The following is a 20,548-nucleotide window of genomic DNA, read 5'->3' as shown; positions in this document are numbered from 1 at the left end:
GATCCATTAAAAAAAAACCCAAACTGGTTTTATTCACTAAATTAAATCTCATTTACATATATATGTATATATATATGAGATGAACTAAATGAGGAGTCACAGAGAATAAAAGGAATTAAAAAGTTAGGGGATGAATTTTTTTTTAGTCTGAATAAATTTAGGTGCAACCACTACTAAAATGATAAAGAAATACAACTGAGAAATTATTTTCCTCTCCAGAAAGTTTTTCCTAATTGGACTATTGTATCCTTTTCATCTAATTTCAATCCTATGTAATATTAAACAACTTCAGCTTTTGATTGTAGAATATGCATCAGAAGAGCTTTTTATATTTGCCCTTATGTGTTCCAGGAAGACATAATCCTAGATAAGGAGGAAGAATAACGATCCATTACTAAAAATAACATTCTATCCAATAAAAAATGACTCAGCAAAGGTTTAGTCAGATGAAGATGTGGTCAACTCAAGTACCCTTGAATAATAGCACAGATATTTACAACAGTTTATTCACGTTGATTTCAGATCATTGTTATCAAACATAAATATCTCCAGTGATTTTGCTAGAAAATGTTAGAGAAATTGCAATGTAAGTAGAAATTCCTGTTCAAATATCTACAAAGCAAAAATGTGAAATAATAGAATTCTGACTTACAAGGATTTAAGGCATTGTTTAAAACTCTTCACTAAAGAAGAAATATGGTTCGTAAAACAAATGAAGAATCAAAAGCAATAGAAGACAGAATTACTTGCTAAAACTAGCCAGTCTGATAACATATATAACTCATTTTCTCACTTCATTCCACAGTTGTAAAATTAAAATTAGTTTCTAGGAAAGACTATTCACTAGCTTTTAGCTTTTTTTCCCTCAGGGACTGTTTTTGAGTTGTATTTCATTGACCCACAGAGAAAATCAACACCTCTTTGAGTTATCCCAGAAGAATATTCACTTGTACAAGCATTAGAGAGTAGTTCAGACTTTACCTTAGATTTTACAAGAGAAGAACAGGTACAAAAAGACAATTTAAAAGGTCAATTTAGGTATTGCTGAGCTTCAAAAAAAAAATCAATGAAGATTTCCCCAAATTTGCACATTCACTGGCTTCTGAATTTTAAAAAGAATCATTTTTTAAATTCAAAAGGCCGATTCTCACACACACACACACACACACATCCTCCATCCACTGGTTCACTTCCCAATTGCCTGCAACAGTTGAGGTTTGGTTAGATGGAAGCCAGCAACCCAGAATTCCACCAGACTCTAACCATCCACTGTACTCTCTAACCATCCACTACCTACCCAGGCACATTAGTAGAAAGCTGGATTGGAAGCAGCATACCCAGTACTTAAAACTGCACTCTGATATAGAATACAGCACTTACAAGTGGTGGCTTAACCAACCGTGCCACAAATCCACCCCTAGCTTCTCAACTTGCTACAGACAATCACTGTCTCTCTAACACTTCAAAGCTGCGTTCTCCACAATCCATTTTCTTCTCACACTTCAAAAAACTAAACCCCCCTCTTTAGCTTGGCTGAGCAATTTCGTTCCATCCTTGTCTTGGCAGCGACTGATGTTTTACTTCTATATGGGGTTGGGGGTGTGAGCAAGAAGCTGTTTGCCTAATTTCATGCACAAACACTTATGAAGGCAGCTTTCCAAACAAGAGCAGTGCACACTCCACAAGGTATTCTGGTGAATAAAGTTTTCTAAACCACTTCACAGGTATACTCTAAGCTGCTTGATAAGTGGGCAAACAAAACTCTAGAGATTTGTGGTGGATTACCATAGCTCCAGGTACTACATGTGTTCCTGTCTCACTAATTATACTGAAAAGCACTTGGATAAAAGATTGGGCAGTATATGCTTGGAAAATTTTTTGAGTAACAGAAAACTAAGAGAAAATAGTTAATGAATTGATTGATACAATTCAAAGGCTTGAACAATAATCCAATATGAGCACAGGGAAGACCAATAGGCATGAATGCAAAATGTTTCATTGAGATTCAAAATTTTAGATGAATATGTAGGATTAAGAGATTGCTGGCTGTGATAGTCAATTTTATGTTTTAGCTTGGGTTGGTTACAGTTCCTGGTTACTCAATCAAATGCTAATCTAGCTGTTGCTATGAATGCATTTTGTGGATGTGATGAAAACTTGTGATCAGAGAGAGAATCCCAGACAATCTGGGTTGGCCTGATTCAATCATTTGCAAAGCCCTAAGAATGGGATTGAAGCTTCCCAAAAGAAGAAAAAAAATTCACCTTTTGATAGTAACTTCAGTTTATGTCTGAGAGCTCCACCTTGATCTTTCTGGAAGTTGCCTTACATCTTTCAGCCAGTCCCCATAATCATGGAAGCCAGTCCCTTGTAACAAATACATGTTTATATAAAACATATTTTTTCTTCTGGCTGAAACATGGCTGATACACACAATAGTTTAGGCATATTAGGTTAGAAATGTTTCCATTTCCTTTGAGTTTATTTTGCCATCACTATGAGTTGGCATCCAACAATTAACAGGATCTTAGAAACAATATGCACAAGTCAAAGTGTTGAGTGAAGTAGGCATAGCTCCATAGGGAGAAGTCCTTATAAGGACTGTTGTCCCACTCCATTTGGATAATTTAACAGACTAACACCAAGATGACTGTCAGGAAGTGGCCTTTGGTTTAAGAACTTTGTAAGAACTTTATAAGATAAAGTTGTATTAGATAATACCACAGGCTTCTTTGTATGATATAATGAACTTCAGACGAGATTGAGCACATTCAGGGTGGTATGGCTGTAGACTATAATGAACTTCATCACAGGAATTTAAGTAGGAACTGATGCCATCTTCCAGGAATACTGGATGGCGGATGTTAAATTAAATGATGTCAAAAGTTTCCTTTTTATTCTATGATTCCATATTTTTTTCTGATAACTATACTCCTATTATCTTTCATCCTTTCAGTTCATGCCAAGACATGTGTTGCATGACTTTGGGTTACATTTCAGGATCTACTCCAGCCTAGTTTGTCTCTGGGATTCTAGGACTCAATGGAGGCATCAATGAGCGATTCTGCTCTGTAGTTTCTGGATGGATTTGACTGAAAGGCACCAACAGGAGGTATGAAGTATATGTAGGGAATGAGGCAAGGAATCCATCTGGGTCCCTTTCCCTTCACCCGAGTTACCGTTTGGCTAGAGAGCTTCTTTGCATACCTTCTGCTCATCCCAGCAGCCACGACCGCCCTGTAACTCTTCAGGACCTATGAACTGTGATGACATTGTTTTACCAGTCTAGGAGAAGGCTTTGAAGTTTGCTATGTGATGTTTATACCTTTAGAAACAGTCCCTTTATTAATTCTTCTCTAATGACTCAATTGTGCCATTTTGTTTCCTGTCAAAACCTTAACTTATCTTTAAGCAGATAAGCATGTCAATATTTCTGTGTTCTATATGGAACCCTCTCCAAATAAATAACCAGGATAAGTGTGTGTGTGTGTGTGTGTGTGTGTGTGTGTGTGTGTGTGAGACAGAGAGACATGACTGTATTTCAAACAATAAGTCTTCAAAATTTAAACTAGTTTGTTAAAGTAAGACTCAAAGGAAAAACAACTGAGACGACATATCCATAATAGCCATTTCATTCCCCAAACTGATCTCTTCCCCTGGTGGCATCACATGGTTTTCAATTGCTATTTATTGCTCTTATTTGCAGTAACCATTTTCTATATTAACTTGTGTCAGAAAAACGAATTTTCTAATTTATGTAAACTATAATAGATATAATGAGCATTAAGAGAAAGGGCTTCTCAAATGTTCTTGCAACAAGCGCAGCAGCAAATGCATATATACTTCCTTGGGGTCTAGAAGACAGCAAGGTATATCTATGAAGTCTTCAGTTCTATTAATGAAAGTTTTGAATTTTGCTGTAAATATTATAAATACCATAGCTGTTATGTCTAAAGTTAAAATGTTTTCTTTTATTCATTAGTCCTATCTATTTTCAATAAATTTGGTATTCAGGGAGTTGTGATATGTTGACTCTATAATTCAATATTTCCTCCAAAGTTTCCCTGAAAATAAGAGAATAAAAATTTCTTTGTTGGGTTACTCTTTTTAGAGGCACATAGAGTAGTGGCTAAGAGAGGACTTTAGCACTAGATCATCCAACTTCAAATTCTTCTTTCCCTATGGAGTATCACTTTTGAGATGCTAAGAAAAGTTACCTTATCTCTTTGTGCTTCTATCATCACATTTGCAGTTTGGAGACAGTAGTAACCTGTAACTATTTAAAGTTGGGTAAAACACTTAAAGCAGTATAGAAAACCACTTTTACATGTAGGCCCCTTGTTTCCACTCTTTGTATCCCGACAAGATGTCAGGAGTACTTCTTTCCTAGTCTTCTTACGCGACCTGTACTATTATTATAAGTATGTGATTTATTTTTAGCATGTAAACTGATGAAATGTAAGGTATAAAGAAAAATACAGATGTTTCTTTGACAAGCACTTTAAATACTTTGGAAAATTTTAATATAGAAGAGTCACTTAAAATTACCCAACTTAATTGTAGGGCATTTATAAATGTGTGAGGGAAAAGTCTGCAAAATTCTGGAAGGATTCATCCAAGGCTTCTCCAGAAGTCTACAGTTTGTTGTTCCCTTCTGAGCTGGAGGGCTGGTGTGTGTGTTACAGTGGATGAAGCCGTGGGTTGTGATGTCAACATCCCATTTTGAAGCACCAGTTTAAGTTGTGGATGCTCCATTTCGAATACAGTTTCCCACTAATGCACTTGGGAAAGCAGTGGATGATGGCTCAAATGAATGGGCCCTGTCCTGGATATGGGAGAACAGGATAGAATTCTGGGCTTGCAGCCATTCGGGAAGTGAATGAATGGATGGATGGAAATCCTGTCTCTTCTCTCCCTCACTATATGTGCCTTTCAAAGAAATAAATGTTTATTAATAGAAACCCAGAAACACATCTTAAAAGGAAAAAGAAACTTACAAAGGGATGGCATAGAGATGTAGTTTGGGAGTGCTTTGAACAATAAGTATCGGTCAACTATATTAAACAAATGACTAGTCATGGTTTTAATTAAAAATAAATGTTTCAAAAGAATAGTTTAGATTTAAAATAAATTTATACATATACATATATCCTTATACCATTAAAACTGACACTCTCAATGTTCCTTTGCCACAGAAACACCCCTCTCTTGAATAAGAAACGAACAAAAAGAAATTTGTACATATCTGTTAGGAAAGAAACAGAGGTGATCCACAGGTTTAAATCAAATGTTAAAAATGATTCTTAAATTTTGTAATTAAGTATCAATTAGCCTATTGCATAGAGACATGGGAGATATTATTTATCTTAAATAAATCTTACTGACAATAGATCTTACTGAAATCAATCAACCACATATGTATGGTCAATTAGAGCTTCAGATTCCTAGATTAGAAAAGGGCATTATCTTCATTTTGATTGCTTTTAAAGTATTAGGGTTTCCAGTAGAATAATATGCTGAATCACCATAATTTTGGACATTATTTTTCTCATGAGACCTGGTTATCAGAACTGAGTATTTCCATCAGTATAAATTTCAAATCTAAAACAGGAGACAGAATTTAACAAAATCTAACACTGTAATATGTAGTTATAATATTTATAACTACACTTGAAGATCTCTCAGCAAGTACCTCTAAAATTTGATTTTAGATTACATGAAGTTAAAATTTACATGTGAGAGAATTTCCAACTTACACTGATTTTTATTTCTCTTCCAGAGATTCTCATTTTTAATTCCTTTTATTCTTATTTTATGCTGATTCTTCTTTTTTTCTAAGATATATTCTCTTTTACTGGTTAATTTGCTCAGCTTTTTTCTTTCCAATTTACTTGATAAAAATGGTTTGATTTCATTCATTGATACCTGAAAAGAAAAAAAATGCTCAATTTTGTATGTTTACTCTTTTAAAATGAAACAACAGGAAAATAAAACATAAAAAATGTTTATGACAAAAATACAAGCTTAATTGATCCAGTAAAATTTTAATTGGTCTAATTCTTGCGTTTTTTCCCTGAAATCTAAATGACAATTTATTTATTTCATGTCATTGATCCATATGTTTTACAGAGCAAAAATTTAAAAACTACTGCATTGTCAGTTGAACTACACAGCCAAGCATTAAAAGTTAAATGTTGTAAATAAAACAGTAGGATGATTTAGCCAGTTTATTCTTGCACTAGTAACTTGCTATGGTAATACCAGCAGTGTGAGCTAAACGAAAACATTGATATTGCTTTACACGTTGTGACAAATTTGTGGAAAAGTAAAGTACAAAAAAATCTTGTGAGGGGCTATAAAGGCAATATAACAGTAATTTTCCTTAAAGTACTTTCAAGAGTTACATAATTAATGTATTTTAATTAGGGCAATGTATTTCTGAGTAGTAGAATAACATGCTTTTTCAGATTTCAGGAGAAAATTAAAAAGTGTTATTGGGCCTGTTCAGGCAGCCTACTGGCTTAATCCTTGCTTTGCATGTGCCAGCATCCCAGATGGACACCGGTTCATATCCTGGCTGCTCCACTTTTCATCCAGCTCCCTGCTTGTGCCCTGGGAAAGCAGCAGAATATGGCCCAAAGCCTTGCAATCCTGCACCTGCATGAGAGACCTGGACAAAGCTCCTGGCTCCTGATCGGCTCAGCTCTGGCCGTTGCAGACTTCTACTTGGGGAGTGAAAACAGAGGACAGAAGATCTTTCTCCCTGTCTCCCCTTCTCTCTGCATATCTGCCTTTCCAAAAAAAAAAAACCATAAAATAAAATGAATCTTTAAAAAAGTGTTATGAAGGCAAATATTCATCATTGGTATGTATATTTTTTCCCGGTAAATTTTACTTGAAGGTAAGAAACATTCCTTTATTTGTCTATTACTCTACTAAGAAGAATCCAAAAAAAGTTTTTTTAAGATTTAGTTATTTTTATTTGAAAGACGCATTTACAAAGAGAAGGCAAGACAGAGATCTTCCAGCCACTGATTTACTCCCTAAACGGTTTCAATGGCTGAGCAAGGAACCAGGAGCCTCCGTGGCATCTCAATGTGCATGCAGGGGCCCAAGGACTAGAGCCATCCTCTGCTGCCCTCCTGGTCAAAGACAGAGTGGCCAGGACAGAAGCTGGTGCCTGTATGGGATTCTAGGGCATCCAGTGCAGCCTCTTACACCCTGGGTCAAAATTGTAGGTGCTTTTTCCCTCTTCTTTTCAATATCACAATTTAAACTCTCTCCAAGATAGCTTACTGGAAGTTTTCAATCTTTCCTTGTGGCAATAAAAACGTTATACCAGTAACCCAGGAGCCAAAACATACACAGACATAAAACCACATAAAAAATTAAAAAAAAAAATCAGCTTTGTGAAAGCATAATTCACATGCCCTAAATTAACCCATTTGAAATATAAAATTCAAACTGCAGTTTTAAAATATTTTCATCTCAGCAAGAAAAACTACAAATTCTTTATCACCTTCCCTATTCTTTGTCCCATGAAACTAATGTTCCATAATACTGCACTTGTGAGTGTGTGTGTGTACGCGCGAATGTATTAGAGAGAGAGAGAGGCTTCTTAGTATAATGTTTTCAGGGTTGATGCACGTTGTAGCATGTACTACCATTTCATTTCTTCTTATGCCCAAATAATATTCTTGCATAGATAAACCATACATTTTTATTTATTCATCCACTGGTAGATATTTGGGTTGTTTCTCCTTCTGGCTACTATGAGTAACACTGCCGTGAACAGCTGTGTGCAAGTCTCCGGGAGGACATGGAAGGACTTGACTATGATTCTTCTTTTTTTTTTTTTTAAAGATTTATTCAGTTTATTACAAAGTCAGATATACAGAGAGGAGGAGAGATAGAGAGGAAGATCTTCCGCCCGATGGTTCACTCCCCAAGTGAGCGCAACGGGCCGATGCGCGCTGATCCGAAGCCGGGAACCTGGAACCTCTTCCAGGTCTCCCACATGGGTGCAGAGTCGCAATGCATTGGGCCGTCCTCGACTGCTTTCCCAGGCCACAAGCAGGGAGCTGGATGGGAAGTGGAGCTGCCGGGATTAGAACCTGCGCCCATATGGGATCCCGGGGCTTTCAAGGCGAGGACTTTAGCCGCTAGGCCACGCCGCCGGGCCCTTGACTATGATTCTTAACGTAAAGCTGATAGATTCAGCAAATAAAATAAATACACCAATTGTGTTTGAATTTAAGATAATTGGTGAACATTTTTACTAAATGTCCCAAACACTGCATGTTAATGAATAAAGCCTTAAAATATGTGCACTAGCAATCAACAAGTAATCATGTGAGTCATTCAGTGGCCGTGGCAGAAAGTTGCTTCACATGCTGCTCCTCAGGTCTCCCCGAGCATCATTATCCAGCAGATAGAAAGGGAATGAGTGTGGAAGCTCAGCTGTTGGGTTTACCTTTGGTTTACTTTGTTATCTCTTTAATAGGCAAGACTAGGAAGTGGCACATAGTGTTTTCAACTGTTTTCCACTGTCTAGGAACCAGTCACAGGGCTACACCTTTGAACAGTACAGCCAAATGATAAAAGTTAAATGTTATAAAATACGACAACTGAAACAGTTTGATCATGAAAATATAATTTACTTAGATGTTAGAAAGAAAAAAATACAGGTTTTGATGAGCCTTTTATTCTCTGGCTTAGAGGGGATTAGTATATATTATTGTTATTAAAAGAGATTTAACTTTTCATCCAAAAATCACTAGCATCTCACTTGAGTAGGCAGTGCAAGCTTATGCAGACACCAGTAGTTTCTGGGTTTGGATTTCTTGTTCATCCACCGGGTGTGGGCAGAACAACAACCAGCTGTAACAAGTGTTAAAAAGCTTGAGAGACAGAGAGGATTTTTCTTGCTCTTAAAGTCACCCAAGCATTATATAGCTTTATAACAAGAATTTATTGAGTATCTATCTCAGGTCATGTTTGAAAAGCTGGAGATCTAAACTTGAATTAAAAAAAAATCTTTGCTTCCACAAAACCACTTTTCTGGCAGGGAAGATAATAACCAAGTGATGAAATTAGCTAGCTTTTTTTTTTTTTTTAAGATTAAGGTTATGGAAGTGGCAAAAGTTAGTGTTATTTGACATAGGATGGTTAGGAACAAACTCTGGCAATTTTGAGTAATAAATGTCACTCTTTGTTTGTTTCAGTTTCTAAATCCTAGGTCTTCTAGGTATTTAAGTTGTTCTGTTCATTAGTAAGTTAAAATGTCCTGAGCCTGGAAAATCAGCACATTTTGTAGTCTTTTAAAATACAATCCTTTTCCTGGTAGCAAATATTTACATGCCATATATTTTCATTTAGAGGCAGTGAACAGAAATTATAGCATATCCTATATTCCTAGGACATATCTGATGCCACATAAAAGTTATCTCCCAAACCCAATGCTTCTTGTTTAACAGAATTTCAACAATAATAATATGACTAACAGTAATGGGACTTTCAGGGCCTTCACAAACAGATTTTGGGAGGCATTAGGCTTGAAATAATGAAGTAATGAAGCAAATACATTTATGCTAGCCATGCACTAGGAACTGCAGATACAGTGAGCAAATAAATTAGAACATATTACGGTCTTTTGGGACTTTCATTCATCTGCAAGGAGACAATCAATAACTAGTAAAGAAATAAATGAACTAGTCAGTATCAGGTATCAATACACGGCATGAAGAGAATACAACAAAAATACAGACAGAATATGGCATGAAAAGGGTTAGTTGTAGCCAGTCTAGGGTGAATGTCCAATAAAAAAAATACTGAAGCAGTCAGTGACTTTAGAGCTAATAATTGAATGATGAGTCTGGTGATGTCAGAGGCCCGTATGGACGCAAGCTCGTGTCTCGGATACTTCACTTACAATCCAGCTTTATGCTGATGTCCTGTGGGAAGAAGTGGAAGACAACTCAAGTGTTTGGGCCCCTGCCAACCAGGTGGGAGACTCAGAAAATGCTTTAGGGTATGGTCCAGCGTAGCTTCAGCCAAGTAGTCATCTGTAGAGTGAACTAGTGTATGGAAGACATTCTCTCTGTGGCCCTGACTTTCAAATAAATAAATAGATTTGGGGTTTTTTTTTGTAGTTCTACTTGAGGAAAGTAGAACTACAAGGAAAGAGGGAGATAGACACATAAACAGGAGAGAGAGAGAGAGAGAGAGAGAGAAAGAGAGAGAGAGAGCGAGAAACTGATCTTCTAATTGCTGGTTCATTTCCCAAATGGCCTCAAAGATCAGAGCTGGGATGTCTGAAACCAGAGCTTCTTCTAGGTCTCTGCAGCTTTCCCAGGCACATTAGGACAGATCTAAATTGGAAATGGAGCATCAGAACCAAAACAAGTAGGCATGTGGGATGCCAGCACCACAGATGGTGGCTTTATGTGCTATTGCAAAACAAACTGGCTCCAATAAAAATCTTTTAAAAAAAAATCTTAATGACAAGAATGCAGCCCTGAGCCCAGTACTGTGGCTCAGAGAGAGGGAAAGAGAGGTTGGTTGGTTCACTTTGTACATGTACACAATGATTGGGGCTGGGGTGAGGCTAAAAAACAGGTCTGAAATCCAGATCTCCCAGGTGAATGGTAGGAACACAAACACGTGAGCCATCGAGAGTGGTGTTCCGTGGTTCTGTGCCCACACAAAGCTCAGCTAGAGAGCAAACACAAGAATCATACAGGCAGCTTACAGCCTAGGCTGACCTCCAAGTTCATGCTTTTCGGTTAGACCAACTGAGTGGATGAATAGTGTAATTACAGGGATGGAGAAGCAACAGAGGGGAGGTCTGGGAGGAAATCAACTTTTCCCACTATTGACGCTTATCTTAACATTTTCAAATTATACAGCTATACTGTGTATGGGAAACAAAGTTCATTTATCTAAGAGTAAGAGGGAGTGATGTTTGGTATGTCACAGAACACGAACATCATTTCTTGCAAATGATAGCTGTTGGTTCTCAAAACATTCTAGAAGGGTACCAGAGCTCTTCAATGGAAAATGATAGCCTTTTCAAGAAAATATGCTAGGAGAATTGGATACCTACATGCAGAATATGAAGTAGGACCTTATACTATAAACAAATTTAACTGAAATTAACTAAAGTCATAACTGTAAAATGTAAACCTATAAAAACTCTCAGACTTCAAGTTTGGTAATGATTTACTGGATATGACACCTAAAAGCATGGGTAACATACAATATTGTTATAACTCATCTGCAACCATAAAAATGTGATTAAAACTGAGCAAAAAACTTGAAGTCATTTCCCCAAAGAGGATAGACAAATTACCAAAAAGCACATGAAACACACTTGGTGTTACTAATGATTAGGGAAATGCAAATGAAAACCACCATGATATACCATTTATATCTATCAACATGCCTACCATAAAAAATAAAGACAAATTTTAAAAACCACAGAAAAAAAAGAATTAGACACACTGCTGCTCTTGTATAATGCTGGTGGAAGGGGTGTGCAGTAACTCTGAAAACCACATGGAAGTTCCATTTTTTTAAAAATGAAATTACCACATGATCCAACAATTCCACTTTTGATTGCATATGCCAAAGCACTGAAAACAGGGCCTTGATAAGATATTTATATAACTTTGTCTATAGCAGAATTATTTGCAACAGTGAAAAGGCAAAGGCAATCCAATATGTATTCATGTATCAGTGAAGAAATAGCATATGGCAATATATTATTCAGCCTTAAAAAGTAATAAAAAGGAAGGCAACTATGACACATGGATAAACTTTGAAGGTAGCAAGTTATATAAAATAAATCAATCACTAAAAGCAATATATTGCAGAATTCCATCTATATGAGGTACACGAAGTAATCAAATTCATCGAGACCAAAAGTAGAATGTCAGATGTCAGGGGCTTGGGGATGGAGGAAATGGAGATGTATTGTGTAATAGGAATAGAGTTTTAGTTTTGCATGATGAACAGTCTACAAACAAGTTACCTTGGCACATTTCCCCCTTAATTTTGTCACAAAATTGTTTTTGCCAGTACCCAAACTACTGAGATCTCTTATAATAGCTTTTAGTTTCCTTTTGTGCTTAGGCTGCACGTGGACAGAGGTCTTCATCTGCCCATGCTGGCCAGTGGTAAGATGCCCATGAGTCTGAGCAACATCTTGTTCTCCAGTGGGAAAGGGATTTGAATGGGGGGGGGGCAGCGCTGCATGCCTTAAAAACCCGAGGCCCAAAGGTAAGCAGGAGAATGAAACAGATGTCCCTTCAATCTCCACCTGCCCATGGACAAACTGTCGGGTTTAGAAAAGCTCATTTTTACACTGCTGATAGCAATCCCATTGCTAATCACAGGGTGTGTTAATTGTAGTAATAAGGGGAAAGCTAGAATTGAGAAATTTAGAAAATATAGACATATTTTTAAATTACATAAACATCTTTTCTCACAGTTTATTGCTCCAATTTGTACTCAGGTCTTATGCATGAATCCAATTGACATCTACTGAGGGCCTGTTATGGATTAGGCATTGTTTTAATTGCTGAAAACCACAGATCAAAATCCTTGCTGCCGTGCAGTTTATACTTATTGAAGAGTGACAACAAACAAGAATTGCATTTTACATGTTGAGAATTCTGAAAGCAAAAATAAAGTAGGGAAGGGTGATAGTCCAAGATGCTACAGCAGAGTTTGCATTATAGATGGAGTGATTACAAATTTAGAGGGTGTCCAGGGAAGGATCCTTTGAAAAGGAGATATTTGTACCAAGATCTGCAGGAGAGAAGGGAAGGGACCTGCATGGATATCCAGCAGCAAGCATGCTCTCAGCAGAGAGAGAATGGAAAAGTAGGTCCGTGTCTGAGTTTCTGGGAATGTCACTGAGCTCATTGTGCCTAGATGGTGTAAGGGTATGGGGAAGCAAAACATAACAAAAACAAAAGCAAAAAACAAAGAACAGAACAGTGTCACCAGACCCCATGAGCAAGCCATTGCAGACTTCAGTTCTATTCTGAATAAGATGGAAAGTCACCAAAAGACTTCAAGGAGTATTTAGAAAGAGCTTCTATTTACAGCATTGCCCATCCCTACCACCAGTATATCTGAACACATCAAGATGTTAATAAAGTTCGATGGCTATCTGTGACTCTATAACCCAGGTTGGTCTCTACCCTTTATGTCTTAACACTGAGGGCCTCAGGCAGACCATTACTTAGGATAAGACCTGGGTCTGAGAATAGTCTCAACTTCCCACGGTAGACAGATTGAGTATTTACTAAATGAATCAAAGAATAATGTCTCTTCAGACTTTTCAAAAAGAATAAGCAGAGACAATAGTTAATAATAAGCTGTTAAAGAAATGCTGAATTAGCACTAAGAGTCTTATAACATGCTTTCTCAAAGAAAACGCGTTATTTAGCAAAATATTTACCTGTGTGGTGATATTTCTTTCCTTTTGTCTTTTATTGTATCTTTCTGCTCCAATATCTGCAAAATACAAAAATTTCTATAAAAATTGAAAGGCTTTTCTTCTTATGTATTTTTAAAAGTTTCTTGCTAAAAGTTTCTAGAACCAATTAGAACTAAAAGAATGGAAGTGGAGACTAGTTGTAATTTATAGATACTAATAATGTGTTAAAATAATGCCTTCACTGAGAAGTTTTAAAGGGACAATCTGTTACCACAGGTAATTTAAATGTTTCCATCAATCCCTCTGAAATCGAGATAATATGAAAGAGTTCCTCAAACAGTAGAGCTAATAACAAAAGTGCAAAACTTACTGAGCTATAATTGACATTTTCCCATGTAAATAAATGGCACATATAAATAAAATACATAAGAAAAATCTTATATTTTTATAGACTCATTCATATGTTACAGTGGATGCCAAAATTAATATAACTGAGTGATACAAATATCTGAGAAATGTAGATTAGCATAATTTTATCAGGCTTTGAAATTTGAGAAAATGATTTTTAGTGATTTTTGAAATGAATCAGGGCAATGAATCTTTTCATACATAATATATAATGCAGAATGTAAGCACAGTTATGTGTGTTTAATTTGCACAAAGTGCTTGAAATTATTTAACTTGCATCTTTAGAAAAATTAGTCTATGAAGATCTGATATGAAATGATAACACCATGGTAGGACAATTTCACAACAGTATTAGGAGTGTTAATTACCAATTATTATAAACTGATTTAGTGCACTGCAAAAATGATCTCTTTTTTTATGAAATGAAACATGACTTCATGCAATTTCATAACCTAAAGAATTTAAGTCAGGAAAAATATATAGGAGTTAGAATTGAATCCTTGCATAAAGTTATGAGCTTATATGGTTAAAGCTAGTTTGTGAATCTTGAGAGGCAAACTGATAGCTCAGTCCATTCGGTTTTTATTACATGGATGGAAGAAGTGGGTTGCACTTCTGGTTCCAGCCCTGGCCCAGCCTTGGCTCTGCCCATTGGAGGCATCTGAGAGTGAAAAAGCAGATGGTAAGACTTCTTTGTGCCTGTTCTCTCTTTCTGTTGGTCTCTCAAACCACTTTTTTAAACAAAAAACTTAGGAAAAAGAGGCCATGAACTTTCTGTTATCTTCCATTTTGTATTTATTAATTCGATACTTCTTTTGTTCTTTCCCTTACTGATAAACTTTTCAGGCAGCAGTCTCACAATTCTATATTCTGTTCACGTTGCAAGCCAGCTCTTACAGAAACTTATCTAAGGTTGATATTTAGTTCTTTGTCAAACTAGAGAAATAGCACATAAATTTTAGATAAAAATTTAGGAAATGCATGGTGATAAATGCATTAATATCCATATGCCCAAAGATTACACATAGTAGATATAATTATATGCATTAAGATATTTCACTAAGTTTACAATATCTGAGGAAACTTTATCTGGTTTGTCAGACGATCATCTAGAGGCTGTTAATACTCATTATCAGAGGCAATAGAGCATCATAGTCCACTATATAGATTTTTAAAAATATTTATTTATTTGAAAGAGTTTCAGAGAGCAAAGGAAAGAGAAGGAAGGAGGCAGGGCAAGGGAGAGACAGATTTTTTTCTTTACTTGGTTCACTCTCCAGATGGCTACAATTTAGGACTGAGCCAGTACAAAGCCAGGAGCCAGGAGCTTCATCGAGGTCTCCCATGATGGGAGGCAGGGGCCTGAACATTTAGTCATTAGCAGGGAGCTGGATTGGAAATGGTGCGGCAGGGACATTAATCTGTGCCCACACGGGATCCCAGCATCACAAGTAGTGAGTGGCTTTACTCACTGTGCCAATGCTGGTGTCTACCATGTGGGCTTTTAAACTAAACAGGCCCAAGTCCTGGTTCTGATAGTGTACCTCTTTCATGAATCTGCTACGAAAACGAGACAATCTATTTAGCTTAGCGTTTATTACCTATTAATTGTTTAATAAAAGCTATATATTCATAATTATACAGTTTGTTATATGAGATCGACTAGTTTGAAGGACTTCAGATACTTCCAAGACAGTATCACATATAAACTAGTAGTTTCAAAAGAACTATGGCTAATAAAACATCGAGATGTCAGCTGTGATTAGAATTTATTAATGCTTTGCCTATAATGCGATTTTACTCTCAATTACAGATATTTCATCAAAAGAAATTACTAGCCTAATTACATGTTTATCAGAAGTTTGACACTATTAAATTATAGTCACAGTAAAAGTTTGATAATTTCTAAATTCCTCTGTCATAACTAGAAAAAGTAAACTAGAAAAGGCAGATTCAAGTTATCACATTCCTCCAAGTAAGCAGTATAAAACCTATAAACTACACTATTCACAGAACATCCAGGCACAGGGTAAGTTTCTACGAGTGCCACGAGTATTTGAGCGGGAATTAAAGGAATAAACTACTCACTACCATAAAACATAAGAAGGTGGACCTGGTGTGATAGCCTAGTGGCTAAATCATTGCCTTGCATCTCTCAGGGTTCCCATATGGGCTCTGGTTAGTATCCTGGGTGCTCCACTTCCCATCCTCCCTGCTGGTGGCCTGGGAAAGCAGCAGAGGATGGCTCAAAGCCTTGGGACCCTGCACCAGTGTGGGAGACCAAGAAGAAGCCCTTGGCTCCTGGCTTCGGATCAGTTCAGCTCTGGCTGTTGTGGCCACTTGGGGAGAGAACCAGAGGCTGAAAGATCTTTCTCTTTATATCTCTATGTAAATCTGACTTTTCAATAAAAATAAATCTTTTTAAAAATAAGAAGATAAGGGCAATTGGGAATTATTTCTAGCATAATATGCACAATCCAAAGTAGTTCTGAAACTATAAAAATGTGATTGTTTCTAAAGTTTAGGCTTTTCAACTAAAGAAATGAAGTTTTGGGCCCCGGCATGGTAGCCTAGCAGCTAAAATCGTAGAGTCTTTAAAGAAATCTGGCGGTTTGTTCTTTTAGGATTTAAAAAGATCTAAAAGTTTAGAATAGATGTTTTGTTGATACACTTCACAAGCTTTAGTAATGTGCTTAACAAAGTTTATTGTTACATGGGTGATCATTATTGTTCAACTTGATGAATACTTTTGCTTTTTCACCTTTCAAATTCTACAGTAGATACAGAAGGCAAATAAAATGCAATCTCTAGATTTAGTTAGCTGGTGAAAGAGATAAATCTCTTTTCTGAAACTGTGCTTCACAGAACAATAAAAACACAAGATGCCATGAGAAAGGTATTAATAAATTAAATTCTGTGTATTTTTGGTTGAAGCAGAACATGCTGGACCTCAAAGGAAGGACAGTGTATTATGATGTACATTTATGGAGGTACTAGGAAAGAGGATGGGATGGCAGTCCATTCCTGCAGACAGGACGTCCACAGGACACACTGAGAATGACGTAGAGGTGAGATAGCTGGATATAGCAAGTAGGTAATCGTTTGAAATGGTTGAAATGAGATACGCATGCAGCCAAAATGCAGTGGAAAAAGAATTTAGAATCAAATTACAAGGTATTCTGAGTACTTGACAAGACGTTAGAATTTTATTCTAGACAAACTGGATGTTTTAACAGGGCAAAGCCATAATTAGGTTTGGATGTAAGAATATTCTTTCTGGAAGTACCACAGTTTACGTTAGAGACTGGAGTGCCAGAAACAATGCAGCTGTTTTAAAAATGAAGACAGTGAAAATGCATAGTTAAGAGAAGTACTGAGGATGTAGAACTGAAAGAATTTGGTAATGAATAAATAAATGAGATTAAAGGATTCTGATGTGTATAATAGACCTGAGATAGCACTTTCATCACTCTGGTCTTTCAGCTATAACCTATAAAAATACTGAATTAGGTAGCACTTAGAGAATGAGCATGCAATTTAGAAAGTTTGAAGTTGAGAAATAGGGAACAGGAAGGAATGGCTGATACCATTAGCAAGAGAAAGCCACAAGCAAGGAAATAACTTGTAAAAGAACACTGAGTTTAAGAAATACACATTCATTGTCCATATCTGGACATGCAGCTATAATGATTAGGAGAAAGTGCTGGGATTCTGAGACATAGATGCAAATGTACATGAAACTATGGAACTTAGATCACCAGGGGTGAAAAACGTGAAGAGAACGAGAACTGATTCTGAATGGGCTTAGCATTTAAATGGAGAGTTGAAGAGGACAAGTCAAAGAAATAGACTGAGAAGGTATGAAGAAGCAGAAGGAAACATTAGATGGCGACTGGTGTAAAATAATGCAGAGGTCAAGTGGAAGGAGCCGCGAGAGGCTACTGGACTGATAATGAATGAACTATTAGCATTTTTTAAGAAAAACAGTTTCAGTAGATGGTGAATAGATCTTGGGATCTGTTAGGAGCAGTAAAAGGCTATCACTGGAAATATAACATGTGAATATAAAAATGATTAGAAAGATACACACTTTTATATGAAGAAAATGAAGTAGAATTAGGAAGGGTTATTACCGGGATGACAAAAAGGACATATCAGAAAGGGTAGTTCATTCAATATCAAAGCTAAGAGAAAGCTAATGCTGACACAACACATACTTTTAATTTTGCTCTTTTTCTGGAATAGTGACTTGCACTAATATATCCTCTAGTGATGCTGGGTATTAGAAACGAGGAATGAGTTGTAACTTACAATCTTGAGGGTAAATAATTGACACTCTACAGCGTATCCTGTTGTCAACCCATGATGGTTGGTAGATTAGGTATATTAAACATGCTTCTGACTTTATGAAATTTTTAGTAAATAATGGGTTTATAGTGATAAAATCTCACTCTAAACTAATGAGCATCTGAATATATCTAATAAAGCTCTACTACACAAAATACATAACTCGAATAACTGAATAGCAAGAAAAGAAATAACATGAGTAAAAAAAATAAGCAAATGAACTGAACAGACATTTCTCAAAAGAGGATATACAAATGTCTAAGAAGTATATGAAATAGTCCAACATTACTAAATACCAGGGAAATGCAGATTAAAACTTTCCTGAGATATAATTTTACACATATCAGGATGGCTGTCATTAAAACCATGAGAGGTAACAAGTGTTGGTAAGAATGTGAAGAAAAGGAAAACCTTGCACAACACTGAAGAAGATGTAAATTGGCAGGAACATTATGGAGAACAGTGTAGACATTTCTTAAAATTGCAAAAAAACAGTCATTGCATTATCAACAAATCTCCTTTCTTGGTATATATGCAAAGGAATTGAAACCAGCTTGTTGACAATCTAGCTTGACTTCCATGCTAATAGCAGCCTTGTCCACAGCAGCCAAGGAAACAGCCCATCAATGCATGCGTGCATAAAGAAAATGTGGAATATACACATACATAGTACAATACTTTTCTGCCTTAAAAAAGAACATTAATGCTATTTGCTACAACAAAAATGAAGCAAAATAAGTTTGGCAAGAAAGAAAAATATCACATGATCTCACTTATATGTGAAATCTAAGCACATTTGCAGAAGAGTAGAACATAAATACTCAATTATTATTAGTCAATTAACAGGTACACAAAATATAAAGCCTTCTGATTGATCTAAATATTTCACTGATTCCTAATGTAACACTCAGTCCATCGTCGCTTTAGTAGTCATTAGTTCCATCATAACACCTGTTCTCTCTTGCGTCTCTGCAAGGAATGATGTTCTAAAATATTTATTTTTTCCTGTTTAAAGGTATAACAAAAAGGAACTGATGATGGTAAAGGTAGCTTAAACATACGTGAGTTCAAAATTTATTCAAAACAGAATTTGTGACAGCAAGAAATTACTGAAACAGTTGTGGATTGACTCCTTGTACTGCTGCAACTTGGGCTCCTCTGCAACATTTGGAAGACCTGGTCTTTATGCGACTGTTCTCTGAAGCAGAGAGGACAAGCCATGATCTCTATGAGATCAATATCATACTCATCCTTTCAAACTTGGGTGGAGAATCACTGGGGGGTGAGGAGGGAGTTGTATGTTTCAGGGGACAGAGTTGTTATTACCTATTGTTTTCTTTTGGTTAACTGTAGAAGCATGAGAAAGTGAGCAGTTACTACTAGAAAAAGACAAGCTGGAAGACACCCTAGCATTTGGGCGTTACGTGGTCAGAACTCCCAGTGCAATTTTTTATCTGCCTTATTTATGTAGCTTATACCACATTAAATTGGCAGTTAGAATGGCAGATAGAGAATAAACACACTATAACATTTACTTCATTTTCTGCACCATATGTTTGGGTTATGTTGCTTATTCTTTTCTATCATCATCATCATCAACTATTTATTTTGAAGATTTACCAAAAGGGTAAAATAATCTTGGTAATTTTCAAAGAATCTTCCCTAGACAAATACAGAGTCAGAGACAAACAACACATAGGTAGACTCCAAATCCAGAATATCAAGTGAAAAAAATGGACTCAAACGTGATGTGTAACCTTGCAAGTCATACATAATAAGTCAAAAGGGGCAAGCATTGAGAGCTAGAGGGTCAGGGCAATAAAAAAAAGAGTAAAGTTAAAGACTATTATATCTACGAATCATAGGTTTTTGGGGACCAGCTTGTACAGCAACTGCCTTCTCTTCAACTAGCTACCACTCTGGGTCTGTGCACTCTTGCACTAAATCGGTATGAAACCTTGGTCGATCCCAGCCAAGAGCCAATAACACAGAAAGAGCTCTGGAGTCATCAACTCCCAGCTCTGTTTCATTGCCTCCTGTTCACTACCAGCAGCCAAATTCAGGTTTCTGTCCTTGCTTATGCACTAAATCTATTTGAAGCAAAAAGATTTTCCAATAACCACTTTCATTGCTTACTTGCTGATCTTTACCTAACGTGTTCATTGTCTTCTAGTATTTGACCACTGCTATCTGTTCTCGTCTTCTTAGCACCTTTTCACCCTGGAGAAAAACTTTATCCATGTAAGTTCTTTCAGTTCCCACTGTGATTGCTCTGGTTTACGTCTTCAAACTTTCTCTTGTCTTTTCAGTGTGCTGCTGGTTACATTATCCCTGGACCTTCTGTAT

General features: G+C 36.4%; 1 protein-coding gene across 5 annotated transcripts in view; it reads right to left on the bottom strand.

Annotated features, from left to right (window-relative positions):
* The window catches only part of SEL1L2 (SEL1L2 adaptor subunit of SYVN1 ubiquitin ligase), a 94,434-nt gene that overhangs the window by 66,028 nt on the left and 7,858 nt on the right, over window positions 1-20,548 (bottom strand). For all 5 annotated transcript variants that reach the window (XR_009247442.1, XM_058679469.1, XM_058679470.1 and 2 more), the window contains 2 exons: window positions 13,469-13,524; window positions 5,757-5,925 (listed from right to left, as the gene is read on the bottom strand). Coding sequence is in view for 4 of the 5 variants with exons in the window: in XM_058679469.1 (XP_058535452.1) it covers window positions 5,757-5,925; window positions 13,469-13,524 (225 nt within the window). In the remaining variant the exon portion in view is untranslated. The remainder of the gene's footprint in view (window positions 1-5,756; window positions 5,926-13,468; window positions 13,525-20,548) is intronic.

Source organism: Ochotona princeps, chromosome 22 (assembly GCF_030435755.1).
Source record: "Ochotona princeps isolate mOchPri1 chromosome 22, mOchPri1.hap1, whole genome shotgun sequence".
In the NCBI taxonomy this organism is placed as follows: Eukaryota; Metazoa; Chordata; class Mammalia; order Lagomorpha; family Ochotonidae; genus Ochotona; species Ochotona princeps.
The sequence above is the reverse complement of the archived record's forward strand: the minus strand, read 5'-3'. Positions and strand labels throughout refer to the sequence as shown.